At 34.8% G+C, this 21,821-nt stretch overlaps 1 protein-coding gene across 2 annotated transcripts in view; it reads right to left on the reverse strand.

Annotated features, from left to right (window-relative positions):
• EMCN (endomucin) overlaps window positions 1–21,464 on the reverse strand; it is a 112,980-nt gene extending 91,516 nt beyond the window's left edge. For both annotated transcript variants that reach the window (XM_037830335.1, XM_037830336.1), the window contains exon 1: window positions 21,255–21,464. In XM_037830335.1, coding sequence (XP_037686263.1) covers window positions 21,255–21,324 — 70 coding nt within the window. In that variant the 5' untranslated portion in view covers window positions 21,325–21,464. The remainder of the gene's footprint in view (window positions 1–21,254) is intronic.
• Between the last annotated feature and the right edge of the window lie 357 nt (window positions 21,465–21,821).

Genomic DNA, 21,821 nt, shown 5'->3' on the forward strand with positions numbered 1-21,821 from the left:
CATGAATAGGCCTACGCCAAGACACTTAATAATCAGATTATCAAATGTCAAAGACAAAGAGAGAATCCTGAAAGCAGTAAGAGAAAAGTGATCCATTACATACAAAGGAAGCTTAATAAGACTATGTGCAGATCTCTCAACAGAAACCATGGAGGCAAGAAGGAAGTGGTGTGATATATTTAAGATACTGAAAAAGAAAAACCGCCAACCAAGAATCCTATATCCAGCAAAGCTGTCCTTCACTTGGGATGGAATGTATGGTGAGCGAACAAAACCAAATTAAAAAAAAAATGAGTTGATGACAAAACCTCGAGGGCAATATACTGAGTGAAATAAACCAGACACATAAGGACAATTATTGCAGGGTCTCACAGATAGGAACTAATTATAATATGTAAACTCATAGACATGAAATATAAGGTACCAAGATATAGGACGAGGCTTAAGAATAGGGAGTGGTTGCTTAGTATGAGCAGAATGTTCAATTAGGATGAACTTAAATGTTTGGAAATGAACAGGGGTGTTGGTAGCAAGATGTGAGAATAATTAACAGCGCCGAATGGTGCGTGAATGAGGTGGAAAGGGGAAGCTCAGAGTCATACATGTCACCAGAAGGAAAGTTGGAGGTCAAAAGATGGGAATGTATAAAACTGAATCCTATGGTGGGCAATGTCCATGATCAACTGTACAAATACTAGAAATCGCTTCCATGAACCAGAACAAATGTATGACAATACAATTAGAAGGTAATAATAGAGGGGCATATAGAGAGGAACTATATACCTATTACAAACTATATACTACAGTTAGTAGTATTTCAACATTTTTTCATAAACAGTAACAAATGTACTATACCAATACTACGAGTCAACAATTGAGGGGGGTTGGTTAGGGATAAGGGAGGATTAGAGTTTCCTTTTCTTTTTTTCTTTTTTCATCTTTCACTTTATTTCTTGTCTGGAGTAATGAAAAGTTTCTAAAAATTGAACAAAAATTAAGTGTGATGGATGCACAGCTGTATGAGGGTACCCAGGGGCAAGTGATTGTACACTTTGGATCTTTGGATAATTGTATGGTATCTGAACAATCTTAATAAAAATGAGAAAAAAAAAAAGTGAGCAGTTCAGCAGACATCTGGGTTACGCTTGAATTTGTCCTGATTATCAACTCAATAAGATGAAGTATGATTTAGATGAGGTAAACTTACCTTTCTTGCTAATATTGTAAATACTTGATTAATTAGTTACGGGGATGTCTCCAACCTGGTCAGTAGGCTCACATCAATAATATCTTTCTAAGACAAATCTGAGCTGCTCCATAAATCACAACCTGAATCTCCCAATTTTGTCCTGACTTTGCCAACTCTTTTGCCAGATTTTATAAATTATTTTTATTATTTTCTTTTTCTAATATCCTCATACCACTTCTCAGAAATTGTAATTATAATAGAAGAAAGAAAGATTTCAGGACACAAGAGAGAAAACCTGGAAGATGATTTCATGCAGTGGAAGAAAGAAGTTTTATATGTTGCAATTCCATCTGCCGTATATTGATTGTTGCTGTTCTACGGTCATTGGACTATCGGTATCTGTAGAGTTTCTACCAGGGATTTTTGAATCCATATTTACATAAAATATTCTGTAGTTATTAAAAATGATTCACACATATATGCTACTATCTTTAAATAGAGGTAGATGATATTGTGAAAAGTAAAATACAAATTTTTCAAAATTGCTAAATATTTACTAGTGTTTTATTTCTGTTTTGTCAGCCAGTGGGAGCAATTCTTTTCTTACTGGACATATTCTCAATTTCTTCCATGTTAATGAGATAGTCATCCTCCAAAAATCTGGGGACCACTTCACTGTGAATCTTTCATTAGTGTATCAATAATAGTAAACTGAAGGCTTCATATGGCATCACAGGACTAAGCCAGAATTTGAAATGTCTGATACATTCCATGCAAATTACCAGGGACATTCCTCAAATACTGAGGGTTCACACTTTTCAATTAAAAACAAATAACTAAATACCTTGCAGAACAGGGGATTTCCAGCCCTTTTTGTTTCGAGTATATATAAATTCTAAGTCTTAGCACAGAAAGTTTATCTTTTCTTTCTCTGAATCTGTTTCTCCATAGTCTCTCCACATCAGAGACGGACAAAACTGCTCTGTACTGTGTGCTCAGCAGAAGCCCACAACACACTTACCTTAGAACACAGAAGAAGTCATGGTTGTCTGCCTTCTGATTTTACAGATTAGCTTTTACATGTTATATTTTCCAGATTATTTTCAAAGGAGGCACTTGTGGTGGATTAATTATTTTAAAATAACTCTGCATATTGTAGAATGCAGCCCTTGGAAAAAGAAAATCTACACTGAACATTGCAACAGATTTTCCTGTTTAATGGGACGCAAGAGACACTTTCCACATATGCTGTCAAAACCTGATTAGGAAGTATCTGTTCTTCTGATACTGTGAGAAATCAAGAAATCCATACTTAAAGAGAAGGAAGCCAAGAAGTAACCCGTATTCTTTTGCTTATCACTCAATTCAAACTTGCCTCATTTTCAAAAAGTAGTACTCCATTGCATGATATTGCTTAATGTTAACCAGAAGAGTGAACCGTCCTCCAAATACCTTCCCAAATGTCAAAACAAGAACTAGGGAGGAAACAGGGCTTATCTATAAAACAGTCAGGCAATTTTGTATATTCAGGAGGATATCCACAGCTGTGTATAAGAAAAGGGGCTGGAGAGAACTGAATTGCTCTGCCCAAGAAAATGGAAACACAGGAACAGAGATATGGGGGAAGAGAAGAGAGAAGAGGCAAAGAAAAATAGTGGAGTGCCCAAAGGACTTTTAAGATGAGAACTATCTAAAACTTACCATGAGCTTGCATTGCTGTGATGCAAACTCCCTATCCTTCAGGAAAGTTGCTACTACACACAAAGTCTGCAAGTACACACCAAGACTTTATAGTTTAGTGAATTTTCTGGGTATGCATGAGAAAAAAAGGGGAACTACATTTTGATTGTTGCCAATGCACAAGAAATGTCACAAGAAACCAAATGGAGTGCAAGATTTGATGAATGCTGGAAGTTGGAAAAAGAGGTGAACATGATAACTTAATCCTCCTTCTGCCACAAAGTTTTCACAGAAATTTGGGGCATTAGGCTATTTCCCAGAATGCAGAATAAGTCTTCAATCTGAACATATTTATATATAGAAGGGTGAAACTACCCAGATGACATCTGAGCTATATAAAATAATTTTCTGACTTCAAAAAATGCTGTTTACTAGATTCAGAATCAAATCTGCTGAGTCACTGTTATATATTTGCTGACAAGAAGATGATCACAAATTTGTTCTATGGCAAATTATTCCAGATGGTGTTGGCTATAAATAATCTGCCTTACAAATATGGCAGGATACATAATCAGAACAAGTAGTTTTGTAGCTATAGAATAAGTACTTCAGTGAAGCAGCAATAATTACTTAATTCTGAGATATCACTGGTTTAATAAAGTACTTTCTAAGTAAAAGGGCTAGCATTAGATCAGAGTTGACATTTATAAACTGTTTTTTTTCTAGTTTTGTAGACTGATTCATGACAGAACAATTAAATTTATTTTCCTGACAGAATAGCAGAGACGTGAATAAGAGAAAACCAATAGATATACTCTCACATTCTCATCAATATATAATTAATTTCTTTTATCCAGAAGGCCTAAGAAATAGAGTGCTCTGTATAAACATTTTTATTAGGTTAGATTCATGTTGTGAAAAATGCAAGAGCAATCCATGTTCAAGCATTAACATTTATCTGTGTCTCTTCAGATACTATTGCAACATTTGACAAAAGGCCTTTAATAAATGTTTATTGAATGCTAAATATTTTAGAGTTTTCCAAATAGCCAGAATCTTCCAAATCTTGTAATTATTCTATTAAAATAGAAGAGTAAAAATGTGGGTTGAAGTCATATTCACCATATGATTTACTGTTGAAAATGCAGACAAAAACAAAATGTATGGGTTTAAATTTGTGAATCATTATTCCTTATACTCAAGTACTATTTGTAACATATTTATGCCTTTTTATGACATCGATAGTTGTTGAATGCTGGATAAATTTGGCCTTATGATTTGTTTTTCTGTTACAGGGTCACTTTAAAAGCTTGGAATAATACATGGAGCATTTCCTATGATCTTGGCATTTTCTTATTTCTAGTGAGATTTATGTAACATCTGGAAGCATTACTCTTCATATTCTCTTAAATGATAAAGATTGAAGTAAAATATATTTGCTAAGTTCAGAATACCCATTTACCAATACTCAAAGTATCCTCAAAACTCTTCCCCATTTTAGTAGCCTCCTAGTCAAAATAAAACAGCTGGCAAAAGGAAATGCCAGTTTTTGCTGCAGCAGTCTCCTAAGGTTTAATCTCCAGGAAGGTGTGTCCTTAGTTCCATTTTTTCCTTTAACACCCTTATGATTTTCTTTTTCATATTCTGTAACCTATCTACTATTACTTCCTTACTGTTTTTCTTTAAATCAACTAACTTTTTAAAATTAAATTTGTTTTTAAAAAAGTAATATTTTAATACTTACATAAAGGAAAATACAATAACTGGCCATTACCATAAAGGTTTACCATATGAAAAAAAAACAGTAGGTAAAAAAGCTGTTGTATTCTGGGCAGAAACCATTGACTGTGATGTTTCTAGGCTTGGGTCCTGCTCTCCTTGTGTTGAAAAGTTAGTGTTTAGGGCATGGTAAAGACATAAGAACTCTAAACATCCACTTTCTTCCTTAGATAACCAGGAGTATATAAGATTTGAGTCAATGTTTTTTAATTCCATGGCCATTTATGCCTGAATTATCTCAAGTACCACCAATTATAGCACATTATACATACTGGAAATACTACTGTAGGTGAAAGCTTTTGAAGGCCACCAAATCAGTCATACTGTTTGTTGTCATACACTGAATTATAGTTCTCCATGTGGCACAAGTTTGGCCCCGAGTCTATTTTTTTTCTCCTTATTCTTTTTTTCTCCAACTAACATGCAGGATTCCCACTTCTTTTAGAAACCTAAATCAATGAACCCAAAGCTAACCTAAGCCTTTTCATTTTGAATGATCAGAGAACATTATTTTAGGGACTGATAATATAGATAGAAAGTAAGGTCTGAGTAGGTGATTAATAACTATCTAATATGTCAAATATTTATGTGGAGGAAATATATATATATATATATATATATAAATGGAGCCCTAGGGCCTGGAATAACCTATTTAGTCTTAAGCAACACTTCTAATTTTGTCTCATTTGACATTTCCATCAACAAACTAGACCAAACTATAAGCAGTAAATCATAGAGTTGATCTAGGAAAAAACTTAGAACAGCATGTCAAAGGATTCTGGCCTTTACATTAAAAAAATAATAATTCATATCAATTTTTTAAGGGATAGTAAGTTGAACTGAATCTTTAATATCTTGGATAATAAGAAAGTTGAGAATCTAACAATAATTAGAGAAATTAATGCCCATTTACAGGGATAAATATAATGTGAAAAACAAAGGGACAAAATAAAAATATGCAAATTTAATAAAAGAATATATGAATAAATGTATCAGGAAAAGGCATAAAGCCAAAGGAAATTCCAAGCAGGAAATGAATCATAGTTTTGATATTTTATTTTAAAATCTTACTTGTGAATGGACTGTAGAGATGAGATAACTCTATATAGGAATTAAGGAGTAACTTGCTATTTTTCTCAATAGTGGTTAGTTTCTTATTACAACATGAATTCGACTTCGGATCTCTGCATTTTAAGCAAGTAGGAGAAAAGTTGTCAATGAGGACCTAATGCAAGTAAAAGCAAAAATTGGTTTCCATAAGGAGAAGGAAAAGGTGTTGGAATGCTTACTGTTTAATCTAAAGAAATAATATCTGACACAAAATTTAAATCTTTCCAAATTTAAGTTTCTATATCATTTGCCTCCCCATCTTAATTTCCAAATGAAAGTGAAGACAATTTCAACCTAAAATTTCTGATGTTTCATTAGATGACAACAGTCAGTGATTATTTTCCTAATATTCAGAGAAAGATAAATGGACAAATGCAGTTCATGTCATGAACAAGGTAACTCTCATGAAGGTACATCAAGAAATGAAAATTATAATCAGAAGCAAAATTCATTAGTAAAATGAATCTGCCACCAAAATAAAATGATGCCTTCTATGATTAGTGCATATCTTTTAGGTTATCTATGTTGGAGTAACATAATATAAACCGTATTGCTTATAAATGTATTGCTAATATATGTATTGCTATTATTATTATTAGAGTATTACAAAAGAGGTGATAAAGCATCATTGTAGTTTGATGTGCACCAGTTCTTCAATGATAAATTGAAACTCTGAACATCAAGAACTCAATAGAGGAGACATTTAATCCTACAGATGTTTTTGGCTCAGAGGAGCAACTAAACATTGGGTCAATTAAATAAATTCAGCCAGTACTAACTGAATATTTACTCAGGACATAGCATGAAAGAAAAGAAGTTACCTTTCGGTATAGGAAAATTTCCTGATACAAGGAAACCTTCTATTTTGTGTTATATGAATGATAATCAAATTTATGTCAAAAATTGAATCCATTACAAGTTTTAAATATTTATTACTATGTAACACTATTCTTAAACATATGCTTTAAAGCAACAATTAATCACTCATCTCTCACTGGTTCTTTAGGGCAGGTATTTGTGAGGAGCTTTGCTAAGCTTTTTTGGCTCGGGCTCTCCCAGGAGAGTGCAGTCAGATGGGGCAGCAATCAGCTGACAGCTTGATGCAGCTCAGACTCCATTTACAAGGTGGCTCATTCACACTGCTGGAAATTTGGTGCTGATTGTTGGTGGAAAGCCTCCATTTTTCTCCATGTGGTTATTTCTGCAAGGCTGCTTGATTGTCCTCTTACAACATGGTGCCTGTCTTTCTCCAGAAAGAACAATCTAAGAAACCAAAGTGAAAGCCTTAATGCCTTTTACTACCTAGCCTTGGAAGTAACACATCACTTCTACCATATTCTATTGATCACATTCTATTGATCAGCCCTGAGTCAGTGTAGGAAGAGAACCACAGATGTGAATACGTGGAGGTAAGGACCACTGGAAGCCATCTTGGGAAGTGGCTACCACAATACTTATAATTTGTTGAATTGCTTTGAAGGACAGTGATTATTAGATTTAAAAAATGGATCTATTTATCCTAGAAAAACTTTCGAGTTTCATGGATGACCTGAATCCATCCACTCTAATTCCCCATTGCTCCCCCAGCAGATAAGCTGTTTTCTTTGCTATCACTTAAATATGGCATTTTTATTTCCCACTCTGTAGCTTCACTCATGTTTTCCCACTAAAACCTTAGAGAAGACTGATAATTTTCTTGATATTTTTTTTAAGACTTTCTGATTAAAAAATTCAGCCTTTGTTAAGTATTAAATCACTCGTAAGAACTTGAAGAGTCTTATCATCTCTACCAAAGGAAGGCTGCATATTTTCCTTTTAATAGATTCCTGTTTCAATTTTAAGTGTCTTAATTTCAGAATCTTCATTTTATTAATTTCCTTCCAACTTTTGTTACAATTAAAAGGTAACAGACCAAAAACCATATTGTTTTAGTTTTCTAAGCTGCTCCAAGCAAATACCATGAAATGGGTTGATTAAACAAGGGAAATTTATTAGCTTAAGGTTTGAGGCCATGAAAATGTCCAAATCAAGGCATCATCAAGTGATGATTTCTTCCCAAAGTCTGGCTGCCAGTGATCCTTGGCTCCCCTTAGTCATGGCAAAGCACATGCCAACATCTCCTGGTCTCTTTTTTCTGTTTGGGGTTCTGTTTCAGCTTCTTGCTTCCCCTGGCTTTCTCTCTTTGTTTTACTTCCATTTATAAAGGACTCCAGTAATAGGATTAAGACCCATCCTGAATGAGGTGGGTCACACCTTAACTGAAGTAACCTCATCAAAAGATCCTACTTACAATGGGTCCACACCCTCAGGAATGGATTAGATTTAAGAACATGTCTTTCTGGGGTACATACAGCTTCAAACACAACATACACATAATGGATAATTCTTAAGCAAATCCTGGTAATAACGCCTAGCTTTTCTTTAGAGATTTATTATCAATGTGAACAGCTGAATATAATATAGTTTACATTTGACTATTTTTAATTTTATATAAATGGCAACACCTTGTAGGTACTTTTTGTGTTTTGCTTGCTGTTATATTTTGAGATTTTTCATTTTGATTATAATTTTAGCATGTTCATTGTCATTGCTTATACATTTCAATTAAATGAGTAAACTATGATTTCCTTATTTATTTTGCAATTGTTGAATATTTGAGCTGTCAATAATTTTTGCCTATTTTAAAAGAAGCTGCTGTGAACAAACTTGTACTTCTAATTCTTGTGCAAATATGAAGTGTCTATTTACGTCTGCCATTTTTGGGGAGTAGTTTTTATTATTCTTACTGATTTATAACTTTTTCTTTATATTCTAGACGTGAGTCTTTTTTTTTTTTTTTTTTTCAGTGATATACATGTCAAGTATCTTCTCCCATTTTGTGGTTTTCTTTTCACTCTTGTTACTGTGTCTTTTGATCAATACATTATTATCAATGCTAATGCAGTCCTTTATAGCTCATGTTTTTAAAGTCTTTTTAAATTGATATACTCTTTGCAAAGTTAGTTATTTATAGATGTCCATTTCCTAAGCATGGGCAAAAAGAAAAATGGGCCTTGAATATTTTCATCATTAACAGGATGTTTGCCTCCACTAAATCAATTTTAGAGAGATGGTGGGAAACAAACACAAAGTAGAATTTTAATAACATTTTAAGATTTGTGGTTTCCACATTCTTTAATATATTTTCTGAGTTTATTGCTTTTTAAGACAATGAAACAAAAGTAGTATTCAATACTTAGTTAATTATTTGTAGCAATATTTTAATAAAAGCAGACTTCTTAATGGAAAATGGAAAAATATGGAGGCTGAAATATGTCTTTTAAACTATAAGAATGAGCTGGCAAGTTTAGTCAGCTGTAGAGAATCTCCCCATCCTTTCGTGATTCATTGTCACCACAAACATGGTGACCGTTTTACAAATTACACACTTAATGCTTAGATGAAACCCTTACAGCATCCATGACAGAGGCCAAGAGATCAAACCCAAATACCCAAAGTGGCCAGGCAGAGAGGGAAATGAAAGAACCTGGCAGAGTATAAGTGCACATAAATTAATAAGAGAGCGGGCACTCCCCAGTCAAAGTAAGAAGACTATTAACGTAAGAGGACACTTTCTACCAGGTCTAACTGAATGCCACCATGAGGGAAGAGGAGGCCCAGAGTTGCCAGAAAAACTGAAAATGTTTTTCTCTTTCTTTCTCTCTTTGTTGCTGTTATTGTTTTTATTTTTAATACACTTTTAAGTGTAAAATTTAACATATATACAGAACAGTGATAACTATCAAAGTACGATTTAATAAGTAGTTAGAGAGCAAATTTCAATGAATGTTGTGGGTTACAGTTCCACCATCAGTTATTTCCTTATTGTGATTTATAACATATACACAAAAAGGTGATAACTTTCAAAGCATGATTTAACAAGTTTTTATAAATGTTTCTTATTTTTAAGTATTCACCTATAGTCAAAAAATATTGTCTGGGTCAAACAACACACCTCCACAGGTTGTATGTCAAGAGTTCCTAGGAAGTTTGTGAACTCGGGGAGACAGGCTACTGAATTCTTCTTTTAACTTATCCCAATTTATTTCAGGTTGTTCTTTTCCAGTACAAGCAGTTTTCCTGCATGTTTAGCCCAAATTCATAGTATCACACCTTCTCTATTTCTTCTCATGCTCATAAAGATATTTATTAATGTGAATTGTTTTAATCCTCAACACTCTCAAACTCCTCTGGACAGAACAGTGCCCTGGGAACCAGAATTATTTGTGTTTGGATTATGAAGCACTTGAAATTTTGCTGGGAATATTGTAGCAGTTAGCTGTTTCCCTTATCAAGCTATTATTAAAGGTGGCTAATTGTTTTTTTTTTAGTATAGCTGATAGGGGAGAGGCCTGGGGTCTTTTAGTGTTAATTCAAGAAGGAGGGACATTAATAGGGGCATTGAAAACAACAAATAAGATCTCACAGTGAGGGAATGAAGGGAATCTCCTTGCAAGATGATCAACAATACTGGAATTTAGGACTGCTTGGGAGATTCCAGTGCTTCAACTAACATTTATATTGGACAAATCTGGTTCCTATTATCCCAAACTAGCATAAACAAACAAAGAAGGATGACATTGAATTAAGACCATAATTTCCCCTTAAAGCACTAGATCCTAGGGCTTTCCTTGAGAGGTAAATGTCTCTGGTGGTTATCTTGCAGGTATGGGGCAGGGAACCGAGCTCGGGTGACTAATCAGGAACCTGGATCTACTCCAGGACCCCTCAGCGAGTGTATCAGTGGACTACTGTATAAACATTATCTGGGGTAAGTGCTGGAAATATAATTTTCTGGGCTGTACTGAAACAGTTAACTGGGGATCACTGGAAATGAGAATGAGGTAAATGTTTTTAACAGGTAACTTCAGTGAATTCTTTTGAATAATGAATTTTGAGGGCTACTGGTTTGAGTGACAAAGTGTATGTCCTTGGGCTTCTATTTCCTCCTCCGACTGTGGGTACAAATAACACCAACCCTGCCCACTCTCCTGGGCAATGGCAAGGATCAAATGGAATAGTTATTCAAATGAAAGTGTTTTGAAAAATGTACGGCACTCGGCGAACGGAATGGATGGAGGGATGAAGGGCACAAGAACTTTAACTGTAAAAGAAAGGACCCTACTGGGAACCAGCCCTGTAAGAGTGGTCAGTGGGCTTCTGGGAATGCTAAAGCATTTAGTAAGTCTCCGAATCTCTCATCAGTCTCCTGTCCGTTTCATTTCTTGATTTTTCCCAATCCTAACCCTGTCTGAGAGGTTCCCTCTATTTCTCGCAACCTCTACCACTTTTTCAATCTCTTTTAACCTCACTCAATCTTATTTTTTAGATGTCAACAAATTTCTCTCTTTTCTTTCTTACAGCTATTCCCCAAACTCTTCAATTTACATGCAAATAATATCACATGGAAAATGCAAAAAAATGTCTTTTGTTGGTGTGTACTCTGAGAAGTATCTCTCAAGGCAGAGAATTGGCCTTTTACATGTGAAGCAGACATTTTCCAACAGCCCTGTCTGAAAATTCCCAAAGGAAGCAAACATGATGGAGGAGAATTGAACATCTTGCTACAGAATTAGCATATCTAGGAATAACAGGATGAAAGTGAGGCAAAATAACTTGTGACAAAACACACAGAAATTGTTTGTTACAGTAAAAGCATAGAATTATAGGTCTGGAAGAAAAATAATTTATTTGAACCATGCTGATTATATAGGTGAGGAAATTAAAGCCTCTAGAGGCCTCAAAAATTTTGCTTGTCTGGTCAAACAGCAAGTATGTGGGTCATAGTAACTGAAACCAGGATTTTTTGACTCAGAGGGTAGTCTGCGTACCTTCTACTATCACTGCAGTGCCAGCTTCTGCCACCAGTCAGGGACTCAATGAAAAAAATATAAAGAATATTTTTATATTGCCAAGTATATTCATTTTTTGTACTGATGTATCCTTTCTATTATGGATTATTCTTGTAAATAATATGCATAGTGTAAGGATTTTTATCTCTACTTGACAAACCATGACTTTTCATGTCAACCACACAAAAGACATTTTGATTATTTACTGAAAAATAAAATTTTAAATACTTGGGAACAACTGAATTATCTGATACCTTTGCATATGGAGAAGATTAGAATAAAATTAATTACTCAAAATAATGAACTAAGACTATAGTGACGGAGTGGTGAAATATGTAGTCAATGTGTCTATAGAACTGAATTTCTACAATTTTACATTATATTCTAGTGGGGGTGGTCTGATCTAAAATAGGTCAGGATTAGCCAATGAATGATGCATAGAATTACATCACACCAATTTTTATTTATGAGTAAGATACAGTTATGGCTCAATATCTGCATTCAGATAATCACATCATTCTGGTGAGATTCGGACAATCATAAACTAAAAACAGGCATTTTCTGCTATCCATACAAAAAAGAAAGGACACATCAACTTCATAAATCAAATCAGATAAGTTCAGTCAACCAAAAGAGTATCCACAATGACACTCACAGTTTCTTCACTAAAACAGGCCAAGGATAAAAATAGCTATTGCCCCCAGAATCACTGAAAACAAATCCATAAATGCCTTGGATATTTTCAACTCTGCTGACTTTTTGAAGAAATGCAATTTACAAAATTAAAGCAAGGACTAGTCAGGCTCACCTCTGTGCCCAAAGCTATGGTAGGTAGGTCCTGGGAAACAAAGAACAAACAAAAAACAAAAGATGTTGTACTTGCTCCTATGAGATTTATATTCTCTTTATATTATATATGGACCTTACATATCTTTTACTAAATATTGACCCTGATACAAGTGCTCAAATAGTTAATAACATTGTCATTTTTCTTTCTTCTACTTCGTATACATCTACAGTTTTAAGCTTTAGTTGATTTAAAATATGTGCCTCCAACAGTGAGGATGTCAGAAAATGAAAAGGAAAGAAGAAAAATAGTTTTTAAAAATCTCATTGATTCAATTGATTTAATTATCCTAATCCCAACAATACTCTTAATATTAATAAATATTTAAATTAGCTAATTTTGCATATTTTAAAAGGTGCATTTGCTTTTTAAAATTTTATTTGTAGGGAGACAGCTAATTGGAGGAATGTCTCATTGGTGGACTGAGTTGCTGTCACAGTGGCTCTGAGCTGAAGAACGCAGGGCTGGGGTGGCCTCTGAGCCCTGAAGACAATGCCCAAGAGCTCAGCATTTATGTCTTCAACATTTGATGATCACTGGGAAGGCAGTTTCATAGATTATTCCACAAAAAAACAATAATTTCCTTTCCCACTTCAGTTTAAAAAGTACGTACAGTGTGTGATACAAATGATTTCTGTGCTTTGTGCAAGTGATTTTTATAACTCAAGCATTAGTTCAACACATGGTTACAACCATAAAAATTGTGTAAAGGATTGTGGCTAAAAGAAAAACAGTAGACTGGCAATTAAAGGCCCAGAGAGGAAATAAGAATTCTCAAACTTATGAAATAACTTCCTACCTATCTATTGCTTCTATAGGTTAAACATTAGTTTGTATATGAATAACTAATATTTTCACAGTAATTTATGACTCACACAGCATCTAAAATAGTTTTTCTCATTTTCATGAAGCTCCAGTATTGTGTCATCAAATATTAGTTTTCTCTTTTATAGATAGAGAAACTGAGGTAAGAAAGATTTAGTGTCTTGGCCAATTTCAGCATACTTAATAAGCAACACTCAAACTCAATTCTGATGTCAAGGACAATATTCCCTTCACTAACATATCTGTCTCGCTGATTAAGCAGTGCTCAATACTTTATGACCAGAAATAATATTTGAGTATGTTGACTATTCTCAGCCTAAAAACTCAAAATTCTCATTAAGTCAAACCACAATTTTGCTTATTGATTTGAATGATTAGTTTGCAAAAATGAGTTAAATAATTCACACATCTGAAAGACATTCTAGAGAATATGCTGGTCAAAGTATCAAATTGTGCTTGTATATACTGTGATTAAAAATATAAGTTGGACAACTGTATTTCTAGCATCCTATAAAGTCTACTGTGAAAAAGTTTCATGGTCTGTTTTTTTGTGGGTTTTTTTGTTGTTGCGGTTTTTATTACTTTGTGAGATTTAACAATGTCATCATTAAAATATTTGCTGATCTCAGATTAAAATCAACTTGGAAATAAAGCATTTTATCTAAGGGATAGGATATAATAAACTGCAGGATTTGGTTCAAAAACTCAGCAAAATTTATACTGTATTTACCACATGCCAGTACTATTCCAGGTACTTTAAGTATATTACCTCATGTGATCCTCCTAACATCCCTATGAGGCGGGAACTTTGCTCAACCATATTTTATAGCTGAGGATGCTGAAGGTTAAGTAGCTTGCCAAAGTTCACACATCTAGTAAGCGGCAGAGCCAGAATTTGAAGCCAGGCATGTTGGCTCCAGAAGAATGTGATGCTAAGTGATGAATTCATTAATAGTTATTTCCTCTTTCTTCTGTCCTTCTTCTGCCCCAAATCCCATATTAGCTGCACTAAGATTTATATTATAGCCAAACACTTTTTTTTCCCACCAACATAATACTAGGTTGGTAGGCAAATGCCTGTAACTCCTTGTAACCCATCCCCTAAGAAATAATTGCTTCCAGGGTATTAAGAAGATTGTTATCACTGAACAGAAAGATTTTCATGTCACTACAGTCTTAGTGATGGGCTTAGAGGTATTGAATGTCCTGTGAGAGGCAGCAGTGGCTTCTGAATTACTCAGTTGCAAGTAATTCTATGGTTACTCTTTTTAATCAGAATGGACTCAACTTGCTGCAGTGTCACCACATTGGAAGGGAGGAGTTGTTTTGTTTTTGTGTTTTTACTGGGAAGTGGCAAGATAGAGGAGCCAGTTTTGAAGAACAGCAGGCCTTGGTTTGAATTTAAGCCACACCACTCTAATAACTTTGTACTATTTCCAAGCCTTTATTTTCTAATAAGCAAAATGGGAATGATAAAGGTAACCTTGAAATATTGTGATGAAAGTAACATCTGTAAAGTGCCCAGCACAAAAATTGTAGATATAGAGATGTTGTGACCATACTTTTTTGGATTAACTAGTAACAGACTCAATTGTGATCTCCATTCTCTGATTTTTGACACAACCAATACAGGTTCAAGTCAGAATATGATTGAGTAAAGCAGATTAAAAATCAGTCCATATATCAGATGAGCAGTACACCAAGTATAAAATCAACAATGACATTTTTTGACTATTAGCCTCCCAGTATAATTTAATACTGACTCTATGCAAACAAGTAAATAATTATTGCCTTAGAATAGCACATGGTTAGAACGCTATTTGGCTTATTCAACAAAAGATCGATCAAAGTTTTTTAGCTCTTTTTGACATGAAGAAGAAGAAAGGTAGCAAGCATTAATTAGGGTGTCAGAGAAATTGTAATTAATCTATACCTAGATATACACTATCATCCAAACCAAAATGTCCTTGTCAAGAAAAATAATAAATCCTGTTTCCCATAGAAAACAGAGCCTGGGACAATGGCTTGTGTTTATAAAGGGAAGTGATTTCAGGGAAAGGAGTAGAGGACCCAAACTGAAACTGGAACAGAAATAGAAGAGAGAGAATTTATTCACCAGCTCCTTTCTCTCTTTGGTCAAGAGCTGTATCATGGACTACTAATATTCCTGCACTTCTAGCTCAGGTATACAACAGTGCTAGGTGTGTTTCTGCAGGTGAAACACACCTTGGTAGCAGAATAGCACCAGACAGAAAGCAAGATATATGCATTCAAGTGAAGCAAGTTGCTATCAGGTTACAAATTTGTAAAGGGGGTTGACAGCAAAGGCTGGAATAAACACAGCTAAATATGATGTGAGAGGGACATAGAGGTGTCCTATATTCTTATGGTGACTATTTCAATTTAGGGGCCAGTTATGATGATCGCTACTGATAAGTCATTCTACAAGACAGAAGACCTGTATTTAAATTTAGAGAACTATTTTTCTTATGGTTGCCTAAAATTTGGGAACCATACAGTGGTTTCTCTAGGTGTAATTGACATCACTGGTGTTTCTCATGTTGTGCAACAGTACAAAACAAGATCTTATTTGCTAACGAAGAGAGTTGCTTCTAACATACAACAGGCATTATTATCCTAATTGGATAGAACTATAATGATCCATAGGAATTCAGTGGCAGGAAAGGAGACATAAGGATTTGAATATCACTTAGAGTAAATTCCTGCCTTGACATTCTATATGCAGAAATGAAGAGGAAGTAGAAAAGCGATTATTAAGAAAAAAGAAAATAAGTAACTTGGATTACATAACTGTGCTTAAGCTGAAACATTTACCTGAAACTTGAAATGCAACACATTAAAAAAAAAAAACAAAAAAAAAAAAACAAAACCTTTCTGAACCTTCAAATGCTCAACTTTTTCTTTTTTTTTTTTTTTTTTAGGTACAATCATTAGAATAAAATTTCCAGAGAATTTATTGGTGACTAGTGTAATCATATTGTGAATCTCCTGAGAATAGGTAAGGCTAGAATAATCATTTCTACCTTTAGGTAGAGACCATTAAAAATAAGTAGTGAAGAAAGAATGCTTAAAAAAAAATGCTTGGGGAATGAATATTTTTCCATTGGATTTGTTTCTGGATTGGTTCATTCTTCCTATTATAGATCACCATTTCAGGTAAAAGCTATTGATGTTAACTAAGTTAAGTAGAAATACTAACTGAAATGATCTGCTCTGAAGCAACTTATATGTTACCTAAAATAACACATGAATTAATGAGGTATGGCACTTATTTAGCATTCTTCCAATGACTTTTTGTGAACTTTGCTTATCAAAAGCCATTTTTTATTTTTGAGAAGTTGATTGAGAATAAGGTACCCCTTTGAATATTTCCAACTATAAGAAGATATTACATAAAGGACTTGATATTGAAAAATGAATACAAAAATTAGATTCAATTTAATTTAGGTATTCTTCCTACCAATGGCTGTAAAAATAGCAGTTTCTTTTTCCAGTTTGTTGGAAAGTACTGTCACCTGGTACCAGGTTGCCCACCAGTCCTTATCATCTCTACTGCAGGGGTCTGGAACTGGTTGACTTTTGATAAGAAGCCTTTCCCTTTTATTTGGTGCTCATGTTCATAGCCTTGAATAAGAAATAATCCACTTGTATCTATATTATGTTCTATAATTCATCCCCATCCAATGTAGTCAATTTATAAGTGGTTAGCACAGGAAGAAATTAAAAATGAAAAAATGAAATAAAGTAAGGAGGCAACTATTTTCATTCATTTATTCATTCATTTAGCTGTGTTTATTATGTTTTTACAATTGTTACTGAGGAAGCAAAATGTAAATATGACCCCTGCTTTCAAGGTGCTTATAGTCTGTTAAAGGAGATAAGACATACACACAAATGACTATGGTTGAATTGGAAAATAAGTGCCACAATAGACTTAGAAATACTGGCATTGAGAAGAGAAATAAACTGCTTCTCTGTGTTATTAATTTTACAATGGGCAGTTCTAAGAACTCTTTGGATTCAGGACTACAGAGCACTTATCCCTCACCACTACCTCCAGGTCCAACCACCCACCAGACAATTTTAATTTCTCATTGGACATTTCTACTTGGGATTTAATATCAGGATTTCAAACTTACCAAGTCCAAAATCAAAATATATTATTTTTCTCCATAAACTATCTCCTCCTATCTATCCTTCCCTTTACCTCTAGGCTACTTACCTGCTTCTAGTATCCAAATAATCCTATCTCTGTATTTCAATCACTTTCTCCCTCATTGCCAGTCAATGTTGTGTTAAATCCAAGAGATTCTACTTCCCTAAAGCTCTTCCCAGGCCTTTCTTTTGGTTTTATTGACAGACTCCCAGATTTGTGATAACATTTGACCTGGTTTCTTTAACCATTATCTCTTCTGACTCCAATAGTCATACTCTGCAGGCAGAATAACCTTCCCAATTTACAGCTCCAGTCATATAATTCCATAATCAAACACATTTAGAAGCTCTGCACTAATTACTGATAGGAGTCAGTATTTCCACCCTGGAAATCAGTATTTCCTGAAGCTGTATTTCCAAACTTATTTCCTAATCCTTTCCTGCGCCCAGCCTGTGGCCTCCTTCCACTTCTAGACTGGAGTCTACTGTTTCAATGCTGCTATTCAAAAAATTTCAAATTCCATCCAATTTTCAGGCTTCAAAGCCCATCAGAAATTCCACTTTTCTAAGAAGACTTTTCTCATGTCCCCACACACCAGACCGAAATAGTTGTGATTTTTCCATATTACGTTTTACTTCCCTCTTAAGGCTTATGATATAATCAAACTCATAATTACGGTCTTGTCCTTCCCCCCCTCCCACCTCAAGGGCAAAGGCTGAGTCTTCTTGATCTCTACAAACTATATCATCTATAGTAGGTGTTCAACAAACTTTTTTTCATAAAATTGAATGTTCAATCACTAACATGAATTTCTCCAAGCAATTAAATTCTTCTTCAGACACCAATAGACTGGTGTTTGTGCCTGAATGCAAATGCCTAAAATATCTTAATTTTCCTAAATTAATGTAAAATTCAAAAAGTAAGTGACACTTGAAGTGTAAATACATATTGCTTCTGGGGCCTCCTTTCTTCCTGGAATCCCTCTTTATTTAACTTTTCTCAATCCTTACAGTCAAGAGCTCATCGATCTAGTTTTAAAAGCCAAAGGAAAACACTGTAGGGTTCTGTTAGTTTTAAATACAATTTAGAAAAGTTTAGAAAAAATGAGGTTAACTTTTCAGGAACCTCCGGTAATGTATTTCAATAGAACAGTTTTCCAAATTTGAGATGGTAAAATATTATACCGCCTACCAAGTAATAGAAAAGTCACTCACTGTCATGTAGAAAGATTCCCTTTATTTTCAGAAAGCGACAGAGGGCTATATTATATTTCTTTAAAACTGAGACTGAGAAAAATGTCAGAAAGAAAAGAAAAATCATCAATTTTTCTAAAAGATCATTATTTACCAATGAATTATTATGCAAAAAAGCCTGGTTCTCTTGACAACTTGTGAATTTAAGGCAGATTTAAATGCCTCTCTCCTCACCTTCAATAATCAACTCTGCTGATGAAATACATTAGACATTCTAAGATTAGGGAACATGTTGAGCTCTGGAATCAATGTGTTTCCAGTAAGAGGGAGTTAGGGAAAGAAATTAATAAATCAGCTTAGGAAAATCTTCATTTCCTCTGCCCTATCTGCAAAGGAAAGCAAAACAGGCAGAGCCAGGTGCAACAAAATTATACACACGGAAGGAAAACTCTTAAAATTCCTTCTGGGCACCACTCAGAGGGGCATTTATGTTCCCGAGTTGATGAAAGTTGAAGGACTTTTGCTCAGAAATACGCACATATCCACATTCATTTACACAACATTTTACATAACATTTCAGAGAGTTTGTAGACATAAAATCCCATCCAGTGACCACAGGTTAAAAAACTCTATAAAGGATTTACTTGTATCTTTATAAGTTCTGACTATATTAATAATCAGTTGCAAGAAATGATTGCATATTTGACTTTTAATCCTTCCTGAGTGATTCCACAAAAAACAATTCAATATTAGTGGGTTCTAAGATAAATGGGGCAGTTTTTATGGATACTTGCCTTAAGTTAACAAATTGGTTTGTTGAGAGATATTGAAGGAAATACTTATGTTTCTTACAGGTCTCTGCTCAAATGGGAAGTTTTCTTACATCGGTTATTAGCTCATTAGAAAGAAGACAATGGTTAAAAAGGTTGAGACCTGCTATCAAAATGAGCATAATGAAAGAAATCTGCCAGGTCATCTCTGGGTTGTCTTTCACTGTCACATCTTCCATATGGCCAGGTTTTGCAGGCTGCTTCTGTCTATCCTATTCTACTTTGCCTTCAGGACACATAATCCATTCAGAGTCTAACAGTGGCAGGAAAGTGGTATATTCACTGTCGCCTGCAGACCTGGAACATGAGCAACTTAACCCAGAGTTTCAGAATTTGTATTGACCCGACATGTGCTTGTGAGCTGTGTTTTACATGGCAACAGGATTCCTGTCGATCTTTCCTATACATACTGTAGAGGCATTTATAAGCTAGTGCATTGATTTCTGTCATTTCACAACATTCTATGTTTTTAAGAAATCAGATTCTTGTGAATACTTCTAAGTTAAATTTTCTGGCCCTGATACCTGCTGCAAGTTAATCCAGAAAACCCCAAGATGCATTGTAAGCAATCTTATGTGATTTTGAAGTGTTTGGGAATTTTTCCCAAATTTACTTAGGTATTTTGAGGAACTACTGATGAATATCATTTAAGGAAGACTGTGCTCATCTTTTCCTACATCATTACTGCAAATTTGACTTGTTTAGGCAGCACAAGCAAAATAAAATCAGAACTAAGATTTTTTTCAGGGTCCTTACTGTCAGAAGCAATCTTTCCCAATGTTCTTTTATGATAATTTGCAGTTTGGTTTTAGCACTTATTTAATCTGTCTTGTATTAAAATTACATGCTACATCGCCCAATAATACATTTACTACTGTGGGCAAGGACCAAGTTGTACCTATTTTTGTATTCTTTGCACTGCTGAGAACATTATCAGAACCCACTAATATTGAATTGTTTTTTGTGGAATCACTCAGGAAGGATTAAAAGTCAAATATGCAATCATTTCTTGCAACTGATTATTAATATAGTCAGAACTTATAAAGATACAAGTAAATCCTTTATAGAGTTTTTTAACCTGTGGTCACTGGATGGGATTTTATGTCTACAAACTCTCTGAAATGTTATGTAAAATGTTGTGTAAATGAATGTGGATATGTGCGTATTTCTGAGCAAAAGTCCTTCAACTTTCATCAAATGAATCTCAATTTTACATACCCTGTCCCCTCAAAATATTAAGATTTACTTTCCTAGACAGCTTTAACCAACATCTCAATCTCTCAGAGCTTCAAGAGGGCTAGGACAAATGTAGGTTAGGGTCTGCAATGCAGTATTTCTGATTACAGGATATCCCCCATTGTGATAATTAATTACTTTATTTCTAGACTTATGTCTGAAAACGCATGTTGAGAAACGGCGCATATTTTAACCAGCGTTCTCTCCCCAAATTTCTCTTCTCTAAAAGGTCATTGTATGTTCCCAGTACCTTTATGATGTCATCGAATACACTTAGAGGCCATGCCCCTGCAAACATTCCCCTTTAGTGAAAACAAACATCTTCTCCGTGGAACGTTCTCTAAGCATTCCTAGCCAACACCCACACATTCAATTCAGCAAATGAAGTGCAGCGTCTAAGTATCAGGAGATGCCTTACCTTGAAGGTAAACTGAGCTAAGAGCCCTCTAGTCGTGATTTCAGATGCGCATAGTCAGAAGAACAAGAGAAAACGGTACCTGAGTTGCTTTTACTGCAGCAAAGACTGGACAGAAGGAGAAAAAGAATGTTCACTTGAAGTACTTTCATGGTGTCTGTGGATCGGTCTCAGTGGCTTCTCTCTGCAGTCAGGCAGGGGCACCTCCCTCACAGCCAGGCAGCGACTTATGAGCAAGTGGAAAAGGTGAGCCGAATGTGAACGGCCACTGCCCATTACTACTTATTTTGGGGGCTCTGATAAAGAACGGGAGGAAATACACACGCTCCCTTTGGGAGTTCAGCAGAGAGGAGATTTATTGTTTCAGTCCCTTACAGGAACTCGTTTTTTTCTCTCTCTCTCTTCCTTTGGCAGCCACTTGTGTTTTTGTTACTACGTTATTTTGTTCTTCTTCAACAAAAGGTCAGAACGGGTTCTGAACAGAAACAGATCTTTCTTGAGAATGGATCATACAGCTTTTTAACTTTTGTTTTGAAAGTGTGTTTTGGAGTGCTATGAAGGGGAGTCACTAAACAGCAACTCGACTTGGATAAAGAGGCTTTAACAGCCCTAGGGTTAAATTTTAGAGCAAAGTTCACAAGGAATCAAA

The sequence above is a fragment of the Choloepus didactylus genome, chromosome 3 (assembly GCF_015220235.1).
Source record: "Choloepus didactylus isolate mChoDid1 chromosome 3, mChoDid1.pri, whole genome shotgun sequence".
In the NCBI taxonomy this organism is placed as follows: Eukaryota; Metazoa; Chordata; class Mammalia; order Pilosa; family Megalonychidae; genus Choloepus; species Choloepus didactylus.